A 13,093-nucleotide genomic window follows, 5' to 3' on the forward strand; every position below is an offset into this window, starting at 1 on the left:
TATCAGAACCATCACTCAGACTGCCTATTTCCACCTCTTTAAATCGATTGACTCCATTCTTGCATCAGTTCATCTGTTGCTGAAACATTCATCTGTATGTTGTTACCTCAAGACCTGATTATTCCAACACATTCCTAGGCATTCTCTCACATTTTACCCTCCAAACTTGTAGTAATTCAAAACTCTGTTGCCTTTATCCTAACTCGCTCAAAGTCCCATTCACCCATCAACCTTGTGCTCGCTGATCTATATTGGTTCCTGTTTAAACAAAACCTCAATTTTAGATCTCTTTCTCATTTCCAAATCCTTCCATGGGCTTGTTCCTCCCTATCTCTATAATCTCCTCCGGTCACAGCTCTGAGATATCTGCGCTCCTCTAATCCTGGCCTCTAAGCACACCCAATTTTAATCACAAAACTACTGGTGGCTATGCCTCCAGTTGCCAAGACCCTAAGTTTTGAATTTCCCTCCCTAAACTTTTTCACTGCTCTCCCAATCTTTCGTCCTTTAAGATGCTCCTTAAAGCCTACTTTTTTGACCAAGCTTTTGGTCATCTGTCCAAATATCTCATGAGGCTTGGGGTCAAATGTTTACTATATAATGCTGTATAAAATGCCTTGGAGCTTTTTATTAAGTTACAGGCACTATATAAATATAAGCTTTTGATGTTCATTTATTAACCCACGCTTTTCAAAATGCCACTTAATTTTGTCCCGAATTATTGCCTTTAAAAGTTTCCCCACTACCAATGTTAGAGTGACTAGCCTGTACATGCTGAGTTTATACCTCTCCTCTTTTATTTTTTAAAAAACAGGGCTGTAATGTTTGCAATCCTCCAATCCTTCAGCATCACCCCCATATCCAAGGATTGGAAAATTGTAGCCAGAGCCTCCACAATTTCAACGCTTTCAGTAAACGAGGATGCATCCCATACAGACTGGGTAACTTTCTATCTTGAGGACAGGCAACCTTTTCGGTGCATCCTCTATCTAGTTTATCCTATCCAATATTGCTACTGCCTTCCCCTTTATTGATACATTGACAGTATTTATGCAAAGTACTCATTTAGCACCTCAGCCATGTCTGCTGCCTTTGTAAGATGATTTCCTTCTCAGCCCCACATTTCCTTTAACAAACTTTTTACGACTTGCGTTCATAAAAGACTTCAGTTCCCTTTCATGTTAGCTATTAATTTATTCTCATTACTATCTCTTTGCCTATCTTATTCTTCTAAAATAGTGAAGCAACTAGACTGTGTTCACACGGACCAATTATTCCAACTGGGTATGTTAGGGAGTACCAATGTCACGCTTACAAATTATGCAAGGATACAATTAGGGTAGAAGATAGGTGGTTCTTCTTTTCCCAGAGAACAGTGGACATGTGGAACAGTTTAAAACAAAAATAGAATTACCTGGAAAAACTCAGCAGGTCTGGCAGCATCGGCGGAGAAGAAAAGAGTTGACGTTTCAAGTCCTCATGACCCTTCAACAGAAGAGTTCTGTTGAAGGGTCATGAGGACTCAAAACGTCAATTCTTTTCTTCTGCGCCGATGCTGCCAGACCTGCTGAGTTTTTCCAGGTAATTCTGTCTTTGTTTTGGATTTCCAGCATCCGCAGTTTTTTGTTTTTATCTATGTGGAACAGTTTGTTGGCTCGTGCAGTGAACACTAATTCGTTGCACTGCTTCAAGAGAGAACTGGATCTGTTTCTAGCTTGGACAGAGATCAGCTCATACAAGAGGTAGGTAGCCTGTAATGCATGTCAGGGTCAGTGTGATCTCCTAGGCCAGATTTGAGCACCAAAGGGGTCAAAAAGGAAGCTTCCATCTTCTCCTAAACGACCTATGTTTTTATCTGGTTTTTCACAACTCTCCCAGGAGATTACATTCCTGTGTGGCTAGAGAGCATCTGTATTGTGCTGCAGAACACATGACAATTATTCGAGCCTGTTAAATGGAGCAGTAGGTCCCTACCTCTCCATCGTGTTCATATGATTGAGGAAAAGGGTATGTGGCTCAACATAGTTCACATATCCAAAAAATCCCAAGATTCCCTCAATGAAGTATCCAGTTGTTTCTTAAATCATTCAGTAGCTTTACCTTCACTGATCAATGCTGGAATCCATTCCATGCATCAATCACTCTGAAGATATCAGTCCTAAATTTGCCTTTCATTTGTTTGTATCGTATTTCCATACATTTGCAATTTAACTTAAAGCATAAGACCATCTCTTTGATATCTCCTTCCAAGACTGTAAAGTTCAGGTTTTCTCGTCTTTCTGCTGAACTTGGGTCCCTAACACAAGGATCGTTCTCATGACACCTACCTGCACTTCCAGTTCCATGTTCAATGGATGTTATCTTTCTTATTGGAGACTCTCCAATGGAAACAAAATACTCTCAACCAAATTTGGAAAAAGAATCCAGAGACAATGATAAAGTTATGATCAGGTGCCTTTTAGTGAACACTATCCACCACTGCTTGCAAAGCTTAATTCACAGAAAGGCATCTGTTGAAGAGTTCAGAATTCCACTGATTCAGTCCCTCTTTCCACCAGTAATTATGGTTACAGAAGATACCAAAGCTGGCAGCTTAGGTCTACTCTTCAGTCATGAGATACACGCTGAATTTTAAAATACAACATTGATGGCTAAAGAAAAAAAAAACAAATTTTGGACCACAACAACAAGTATAAAATGTTCTGGGATTTCAGGGTTTTTATTGTAAAAAAAAGTTACTGTTTTGCTCTGACTCATTCAACCTCTGAAGTGATATACCATTGCTCATTCTCCAATCAATCAACAATATGCACCATCTTGTTTTATTACGTAATTCACTTCAACCAAACATTAAGAACTCTAGTAGTACGGTCTCTGAAGCTATGCTATGTTTACAAATGATTTGCTCTTTTTCCTTTTACTGAAGGTTGGGGAAGCAAAACATCCTTCAAATGTTTGACAATCCCTACTCAAATATACAGATCAACCAAAACCTTCCAGGGGAAGACTTAAATCTAGCAAATGTGGACGGACACAGAAGGTGCTTCTGACGCCAATTTGTGTAAATTCTACTTCAATGGGGGTCAATTCTCTGAGGATCTCTGGTAACCTGCTCCTGTCAATTTTATCGAGAGCCAGAGTTTAAAATGAATGGTTCTAAAATCATAAGACTAGGATTATCAAACTTTGAGGGAAGGCCTTAGACGGAATAGGAACACCAGGAGCCACTGAAATATTTGTGGTACATCAGAGATCGCACTAAAAAGAAGGATCAATTGTTTAAAAGATGATAGAACAGTAATTGTTTAAGAAACCAATCTATCTATTCTCACATCTATTTTCTACTAATCTATGTTAACAGACTGAATGACAGGTAGTTTTATGATCAAAGGTAAATCAAAGACATTATAAAAGCCAAGTGCAACAAAGTCTTGTGACAATCCACCACAGGCTTCTAAAACATTCTTAAGAAAATATTCTTTCCCTGTTCTACCATAGAAATATATATCCTCCCACTGGAAACCAGAACTGCGAGCAGCAGCATCCTGCCTGGGGCACGACACATGTGCTTCTTATGCCTTCTCCTCACTGAAGATGTACAGAGAAAGGTGATAATACAATGTATAATCAGAGTTAGATTTCAGAAGCCAACATCCCAAACCATGAAGGAATTCGACTTCCAAAGAAGTTTGTTTTCCTTTCTGCATGAAACACATACAGAGAGGTGGCTATGAATCATAACCAGTTCCTAAATTTCAAGTACGTTATGGAAGAGGCCTCATTTTGTATAATACCCTTTGTTGAATTCTACCTTTTCCTGATGCAAAATGCAGATTAAAGTGCCAAGATAGCTAAGCAGAAAGGAGAAAAGAAAGAAATTGCATTTAAATAGTGCCTTTCATAACTTCAGCATGCCCCAAGTTCTTCACAGCCAATGAAGCACTTTTGAAGGGTAATGACTACTGAATGTAGGCAAATGTGACAGCCAATTTACATAAAGCTTTCACAAATAGCCACAAGATGAAAGGCCAAATATCGGGCCGTGACTTCCGACTAGCGTCGGAAAGTGCTGGCCGGCAGAAATTAGAAGTAGTAAATAGCTACTCACCTGGTCTTGAAAATTATATTGCCACTTCTGTTCGCTGGAGATGCTTGGAGGCTGCATCAAAAGGCTCCTCGCAGAGCCCAGTGAAGTCAAGCTCCAGCATATTCAAGGAGGCCACACACCCCCCTTTTTTTTTAAAACAGCGCTTGCTGCTGTAAAGCAGTTGTTTAAAGGGCCAGGAAAATTGACAGGCCAGGGGAGGGGCAAGTGTCTATGGTAAATGCATAGGATTTGGGGGTGTCCAGGGGTGGTGGGGTTGCTAGTCGAAAGTCAGTGATGGGTGTCTGGGGACGGATCCGAGGTAGGGTGGGTGTCTGGAGTCAAGGTGTCAGGGTGAGAGGGATAGGGCTTCGAGGCCAGGGGTGGGGGGGTCTGAAATCAGAGGTGGGTCAGGTAGGGGGGGGTCCAACATCAGCAGGGGTGGGGTCCGAGATTGGGGGCGGAGGTCTGAGGTCCGGAGGGAGTGGGTGGGGAGAGAGAGACAGTGACAGAGACAGACAGAGAGACAGTCAGTCCAAGGTCTGGGGGTAGTTCCAAGGTCGGTGGAGGTGAGGGTCAGATTTTGGGGGCAGGGGTCAGTTGGAGATCTGGGGAGTGGGGGTGGGGTGGGTTGTGAGGGAGGTCCGAGGTCCAGTGGAGGCGGGTGCGAGTTGGAAGCCTGAGGTGTTGGAGTTCGAGGCGTTGGGGGGAGGGAATGGAGGGTTGGGGGTGTGGGGGAGTCCCATGGGACTTATCTGGGTCTTTACAATAGTTACTCAGAAGTTAGAAGAGGTTTTAATTCTTTTAACTTTTTCTGAATAACTATTGGTATAACCCTGCCAGAACCATCCAAAGTTTACGATTTAAGCCACACTTTCGGATGGTTCCCAGCGCAGCACAATTGTCCAGAGGAAGTGTGCACCTCAGGGCAACTGCCGTGCAAACCCTTACCTGGGAACTTCCCAGAGGGATTCCCCAGCGCATCTTTGGGGTACCCCCAATTCCGACGCTGGAGAGTGCAGAAGTTATGGGCCATTCCGTTTAGTGGTGTTGGTTGGGTGATAGACGCAAATCACAGCACCCATCTGAATTGTGTCACAAGATCTTTTATGTCTACCTGTAAGGCAGACTGAACCTCAATTTAACCTCGCATTTGAAAGATAACACCTACCAACAGTGCAGCACTCGCTCAGTTCTGCACTGTAGACTTGGCCAGATTATAGGTTAAAGTCTCTGGAATGGATCTGATGTAATAGTGCCAACACTGAACTAAGCAAGACCTAAATCAGCAATACCTGACAGCAGATAGTGCACTTCTGTTAAAATGCAATTCCACAGAATTGTTCTAAGGCGAAGCAATGTCAGGTGTGATTCTGCAGATATTGCATTAACGTCCTGTATACACTGGGAGGTAGATTTTGGTTCATTCAATAAATGTGACTATGTTGAAGGCTGAATTGTTTACAGAGTTACCTGTCAATCATGAATGACATTCATAATTAAGACGTAATAGCATTGTACACCAGGGGAGTTGGAGCTTCTTTCAGATAGTTGCAACAATAGGCATTCAGTTTTACTTGAAGAAACTGGCATTTTTCAACTTAAAATCATCTACCATTAAGGTCTAATGCCTTCAGCTTTATTTATTTTCTTCTCAGTCTCCTTAGAAGCCATTTCAATGCAACATACATGAATTTGATTTTAAAATGTCTATTAATAGAAATGATTGCAGACTCATTTTGCTAACTTTTAATTCATTTACCCTTCCCCATATAAAATCAACACACACATTACTATTTTACTGCAGTCCCATAGTCTTGTCCTCTTTATCTTGGAAAAGCAACGTATTGTCCACTCATCCACTCCTTCACAACTGGCATTAACATCACATTAACAGATCGAAATACACGACCCTTTTCTCCAACACTTACCGCACCCAAAAGTATCCTGGTTTGCTTCTGCAGGGGCAGAAATGTTCACACTATTCTGGGATATTCCAGCTACTGGCACAGTCAAAATCTCAACTCAACCATACATGATATACATGCTTGAATGGTAGGTATGAAGCCTGGGCTTTATTTGTGGATTTCCAACACTAAACTTTGCAGGTCTAGCCATCTCATTTAATGTAATGAGACAGCCAAGATTGAATACTTTCTGTTCAAAGTGCTCTCCCCCACCCATCTTCCCAATCCTGGTTTTAAAAGAAATGGTAAAACATTAACCATCAAAACATTCACGACATGCTGAATATCACTGCAAAGACAGTAGATATTCAGTGACCTGCTTCCTTTTACTAAAGGAAAGAAACAGAACACTGCTTTGTTAGCTTGGTCTCTTCAGGAGCTATCAATTTAAAAATCTGTTTCCGGAATTTTGTCTATGGAGACCCAAGAGAATTAATCATCGTCGAGCTGGAAGTTCCAGAAACCTAACTTTCTTCATTAATAGAGAAAGAACTTGCATTTATCTGGGGCTTTTCATGACTTTAGGACACCCCAAAACATCTCAAAGGCAATGAAGTATTCTTGCATGGTAATCATTGTTGTAACGTAGGGTAACATGGCAACCAATTAACACACTGCAAAGTTTGACAAACAATGTTGAGATAGATGACCAGATTATCTTCTTTTTGATGCCAACTGAGTCACAGGCATTGGCCAAAACATTGGGAGAGGGTCCCTGCTCTTCAGTTTGTGTCAACAAAATTTTTACGTACATTTGAGAGGGCAGTTGCAACTTCAAATTAATGTCTCATCAGAAAGCCAGGACCTCCAACAGTGCCGAAATCCCTCAGTAATGCAATGAAGTATCAACACAGATTACGTGCTCAAATCTCTGGGTTAGCGTGTGAACATGCAACTTTGAGTCTGAGGCAAGAAAGTTACCATTGAGCCACGCCAGATTATAATAAAGGAAGGCAGAAAAGAAGCTCATGTCCCTGGAGATCAATGGGATTCAAATCGACTGTGTATGCTTTTGTAAGAAAATTCCAGCAGCTGTTTGTTCCAAATGGTGTATCATATTCAGTTTTTAAAATCTAATTTTATGGACATTTGATGCTTTGGAATGAATTCCGCTGCATTCGTCACAGCTTTAAAATGAACCATGGTGTGCTTCATGTACAACAATCTGCTTTAGGCTCACAGCTCTGGAGATATGGTGTCAGATGATCTGACCTGTACATCTGTTAAGAATGTCAATATTTCTGAACAAGTTTTCAATTTTGTGGTCGAATGCACCAAGGTATCTGCAAAGCAGATCTTTGTCTGAGCTCAAAGAGGCTGCACAAGTTTCAATGCCTAATTATCTTTCCTCAAGACAAAACACTGCTTGGCCAGTGTAACCTGGATCTCTACTTAAAGCTCAATTTTTTTCCTGACCTGGAATTGAAAATATGCTTTTTGGAATATCTAGAGCTCAAGGTCAGTTTGTGTTTGGAAATGATGTTTGACATGCATCAGTAAGAGTGTCTTCTGGTGAAAAAGTTGTCACAATCAAATCTTTCACTCAGTTTGCAGCAGGTTTCACACATCAGAAAACAACAACAAATGTTATACATAATAGTAACAGTGAAAGCCCCATGACCCAAAGGTAAGAGGCTCTGCAAACTGATAACAGGAATCCAAAAACAAAGTGCTCATCAGCTAAAACATGATGCTGGTTATTTTTACATTGCAGATGCTCTGGAAAAGGCACTAGCCCACAAAATTTCTCACATTAAAAGGACAAAAATACTAAATAGGGAAATGTGTGAAGGGACAACAGTCAAGAGTGTGACTGACAATTGGAATAAGAGGGAGGTGATTTGGAAGCAGATCCACATACATCAGATTGGGTGACCACCTTAACCAAGTGGTTTACTCCCTCCTGGTTAATGTCTTATTCCATTATACGCGACTGTTAATTATCCTTTCAAGTGATTTACAAATAAATACTTACTTCTCTTTCTATTTCGGCCAACGATTTGATTGTTATGCCCATTAAATCAACTGGTTGCACCTGAAATCAAATTCAAAAATCAAAACTGAGGTGTTAACAAAATCAAATCCAAGGTAACTCCCAAGAGCACAAAATTATAGCTAACATTAATTTTAATAAACCACCACTATCAAAGGTTTTTTGACAGATTAAAACCTATGATTACAACAAATCACTTTATGTATGGATGCATATCTTAAGATTCTTTCATTCAATACATTTCTCATACAGTATTTTGTTTTCAAAATGTCTTCCTTATTTTAAACACTAATTTAAAATTTTACTTTACAAATAAATTAGATGAGATGCTTTTCTACTTGAGTGCAGTGTCCTGCTCAATACCATCATGATTTGCGTTTGTTTAGCACTCTAGATATACAAAAGCATCCCAAAATGCTTCACAGAGAAAAAGGGCCCCAAACACTTGCACGAGTTGGAGAATTAAACAGAAGCGATGCTAAAAGGGTGGGTTTTGAGAAAATTTAAAACGAGAAGTTAGATAGAGAGGAAATTTCCTTTTTTGTTCATTTACTGGATGTGGGCATCACTGGCTAAGCCAGCATTTATTTCCCAATCTTAATATCCCTTGAGAAGGTAGTGGTGAGCTGCCTTCTTGAACCACTGCAGTTCCCACAGTGCTATTAGGGAGGGAGTCCCAAGGTTTTGACCCAGCAACCGTGATAATTTCCAAGTCAGGATGGTGAATGGCTTGGAATGGAACCTCTAGGTGCTGGTGTTCCCATGTATCTGTTGCCCTTATTCTTCTAAATGGTAATGGTCATGGGCTTGTAAGGTGCTGCCTAAGGAGCCTTGATGAGTTTCTGCTGTGCATCGTGTAGATGGTACACAATGCTGCCACTGTTAGCCAGTAGTGGAAGGAGCGAATGTTTCTGGAAGGTGTACCAATCAAGCGGGCTGCTTTGACCTTGATGGTGTCAAGCTTCTTGAGTTTTGTTTGAGCTGCTCTCATCCAGACAAGTGCAGAGTATTCCATCATACTCCTGACTTGTGTCTTGTAAATGGTGGACAGCTTTGGGGAGTCAAGAGTTGAGTTACTTGCCACAGGTTCCTAGCTTCTGACCTGCTCTTGTAGCCACAGTATTTATATGGCTAGTCTAGTTCAGTTTCTGGTCAATGGTAACATCTGGGATGCTGTTAGTTGTGGAATGCAAGAGTATAGAGCTGAAAGGGCTCACTTCAAAGCTGTGGGGCTTTTTAAACAGATGGAGGAAGCTGGAACTGCATACAGGCTCGGAATCAGAGGACTAGAAGGCACGGGAGAAAGTGTGAGGTTGGAGAAGATGGCAGAGAAATTTGGGATGAGGGTTTGGAGGGCTTTGACTTGAGGGTTAAGATTCTAAATTCTCTGCGTTGGGAGATAGGAGGTCAGAAAGGAAAGGAATGAAGGGCGAGTACAGCCAAGAGAAAGGCAAGTTGTGGGCAGAAGAAATTTGGATGAGTATGACGGTTGGAAATTCAGAGGCTAGTGAACAAGGTGTCAAAGAAATTTGAGCCTACAGCTGACAAAAGTTTGGATAAGAGTTTTGGTAGCAGTGGGATAAGAACACAAGAAATAGGAGCAGGATAAGGCTACATGGCCCCTTGAGTCTGCTCCCTAATTCAATATGATTTTGGATGATCTTCTGTCTCAACTCCAATTTCCTATCTGTGCCTGTTAAGTAGGGACATTGGCTTATGTTGCCAAGGTGCAAATAAATAGCCTTGATGGCTAGGATATGTTATTTTTAAATTTGTTCATGGGATGTGCACATCACTCACAAGGTCAGCATTTGTTACTCATCCCTAATTGTTCTTTAGAAGGTGGTGGTGAGCTGTTTTCTTGAACCGCTTGCAGTCCACATGCTGTAGGAACACCCACAATGCTGTGAGAGAGCGATGTGCAGGATTTTGACCAGGATGCTAAGATAGGTCAATATCTGGTTCAGCTTGAGTGGACAATGAGCGAGGCGTGGTGTGGGGACGGAGGTGGACTCAGCAATGAGGAAACTGAAAACATTGGTTTTGGTCTTTGAGATATTAAATTGGAGGAAATACCGTTTCACCCATAACTTTGTATCAAACAGGCACTTGAGACCGATTGTGGCATGAAGAAAAATAGTGGGGAGAGGTGTTGCCAACAGAAATACAGATGTAGAGCCTGTGCCTAGGCATGCTGTCACTCAAAGTAGCATGTAGATAGGAAAAGAAACAGGGAAAGAGTGGACCTTTGGAGAACTGTGCGAGGGCAGTCCCATGGTAAGGACCATAAGTACTTTCAGTGATGTACTTCAATAGATCCCCAAGCGCATTTTCAAATTTTCATCATGGTATTTCAAAGCAATTAAATTAATTGTGCTTAAGCTCGGGTTGACAAGTAAACTATAGAATCTCCAGACTAATACAATAAATTACTAAGATATTTTCAGTTCCTATTGACAGTTATACTGCTGAAGTGATGGACATTTAAACATGAAATCATTCCATGTACATACCATCTCTCTCAACGCCTCAAACAAGTTGCAGCACTTACTATTTTACCAATAATACATTTTCTCCAATTGATTGTAAATAAATTTCCTGGCCCATTACAAATAGATAGGGAGAAACTATTCCCACTCAAGAATAGATTGAGAACGAGAGGGCACAGATTTAAGCTAATTTGCAAATGAAGCAAAAGCGATATAAGAAAAAACTTTTTCACACAATGAGAGGGTTGAGGTCTGGAATACAATGCCTGAGTGTGTGGTGGAGGCAAGGTCAACTGAAGCATTCAAAAGGGAATTAGGCTGTTATCTGAAAAGGAAGAATGTGCAGGATTATGGAGAGAAGGCAGGAGAATGGCACTAAGCAAGTTGCTCATTTGGAGAGCCGTACAGACTTTGGGCTGAATGGCTTCCTTGTGTGATGCAAAAATTCTGAGATTCTTATCTGTGCACTCAATTTAAAACAGTGCATACAGTGATGAAGCCAAACTCCAAGAAGAAATAGCAGTTATAATTTATATTCTTTTACAATATTAGATTAAAATCATGCAAAAATAAATCAAGTGGATTTCCGGATAAGCTACAATTACATAAAAGAAAAGTTGAAATGTGAAGAAATTGTGCGTGCTAGAAAATGCCTGCACACTCTCTCTACTGTGTCTAATTCGACTCTCAGTGGCAGAGGTCACAGCAATCACGAGCTTTTCTCATCTGGCACCAGACCATCTCATTTTTTTTTAAAAAAGGTGCGACCTTTATGTAGTTAGTAAAATAATTTATTGCTCAATGAAAACCACTTCAATTGAGGATACTATTTTATGGTCTAAAATATCTGCACTTTGAAGATTTCAAAACCAGTAAATATGCTATCATAAATTTTTATTTTCTGAGTTCCCTGTCCAAAGCTTTGCACATGCCACCTGTGATTTTCAATCCGTTCATTTTACCATACATCAGTAGGACAGGCTCACATTTAGGCACCATTAAAGACAACTTTATGAAAGCAAAATATTTGAGGTTGGACAATATTTAGCAGAATACAATGGCATTTAATGTTTCCCAGATAACATTTCTTGGAATGATATCCAACAAACTATAATACAAGAAACATAATGCGCACATCTCTAAAATGACTTCCATCTCTATAGATCCTACAATAATTAAAACTGAACCATAATTTAAACTGAAATCTCCCTCAACACATTTGTCTTATGCTACCACTATCTTAATAACTCAATTTGTTGTCTCAATCTTCCCCACTGTTAATATCACTTTTCATTTGGTGTTGATTTTGTTAATTTTTTAAGCAATATTTGTTACTCTCTGGCACCCAGCAGAGAGACAGCTGCTATTTAATTAAGATTTAGCGCATTCTCAAAACACTCCCAACTAGATTTGGTGAACAGTATGGAAAAAGCCACTGGACAGCAGCCATTTTATGCACATGGCAAAGCTGATCCGCTCAGACAAGTTAGGCTATTCAAAGTCACAAACATGTTTGAAAAAGGGGCAGTTAAACCGGTCAAACATAATTTTTATGAAAAACTAAAACTTTCTGCTTTGTGGCCTTTGCAACTGATTCAGTGTTTCAGTGAAAGTAATGGATGGTAACTTCCTGCTCTAAAGTGCAGCATTAGCTCCAATATGGATTCCCCACTGCATAAAAGCCACTCTCTAACAACCGAACAAAGTCATATTTTCTTGTTTATCTTCAACGTACTTTGAGATTCATAAATATTACATCATATATTTGTATGTGGCTTTTAACAAATGGTGAAACTTAAAACTTAGGTTTGTAATTTGTCTCTCAGCTTTGAAAGAGGGAGAGCGTTTTAGTCAGTGATAGACACTTACAGCTTCAACTGCACTGGAGAATTTTTCTGAAATCGTGAAAGGCACACCATCCATTGCTGAAATAGACACAAAAAGGTAGTTAATTCTTAATGATGCTTGATTAAGATCCTGAATTAGAGATTGACCGAGCACAGATCATAGTCTGTATTGAAAGGAGTTCATTCACAGCAAAAACATCTCTAATTTAAATGCATTGAGCTATCAGACAATTCATCAGAATATACAACCAATGGCAGCTTCCACCACAGCTAAAAAGGGGTAATTTATTATATTGAAGACAATTAGATTTTTACTAATTCAAGTCTTTATTCATAAGACCAGATTTAAACATTTTTAAAAAATAAGACAAGAAGGTCTACGCACGTTAGCTTGATGTGTTAAAAAAGGGAATTTTTTTTTTAAATAAATTGTTCAAATCAATTAACTGTTCTCAGATACAGGCCACTTGCAGAGAAACAATCAAATCTGGAGATGCGGATTATACAGCAGCATGACCCATGCATTATTCAAGTGTTAAAGCTGCTGGTACAACTTTTGCAATATTGCAAAATGAAACACCAGAAATAAAGGGATTTATAACTTGTCAAGTCACTCCAAAGCAGAAAGAAACTTTGATCATTAGAATTATACATTCTAGAGCGCTTTTTAAAAAAATCACTTTTTCAAACACTGCTTAAGTTTTCTTTATCTT

The 13,093-nt window shown here is 39.9% G+C and overlaps 1 protein-coding gene across 3 annotated transcripts in view; it reads right to left on the reverse strand.

The window, feature by feature from the left end:
• Nucleotides 1-13,093, reverse strand: part of mvb12ba (multivesicular body subunit 12Ba) — a 172,080-nt gene that overhangs the window by 38,655 nt on the left and 120,332 nt on the right. For all 3 annotated transcript variants that reach the window (XM_041194178.1, XM_041194177.1, XM_041194180.1), the window contains exons 8-9: nucleotides 12,403-12,458; nucleotides 8,027-8,086 (exon numbers count right to left, since the gene is read on the reverse strand). In XM_041194178.1, coding sequence (XP_041050112.1) covers nucleotides 8,027-8,086; nucleotides 12,403-12,458 — 116 coding nt within the window. The remainder of the gene's footprint in view (nucleotides 1-8,026; nucleotides 8,087-12,402; nucleotides 12,459-13,093) is intronic.

The sequence above is a fragment of the Carcharodon carcharias genome, chromosome 8 (assembly GCF_017639515.1).
Source record: "Carcharodon carcharias isolate sCarCar2 chromosome 8, sCarCar2.pri, whole genome shotgun sequence".
NCBI classification, from domain to species: Eukaryota; Metazoa; Chordata; class Chondrichthyes; order Lamniformes; family Lamnidae; genus Carcharodon; species Carcharodon carcharias.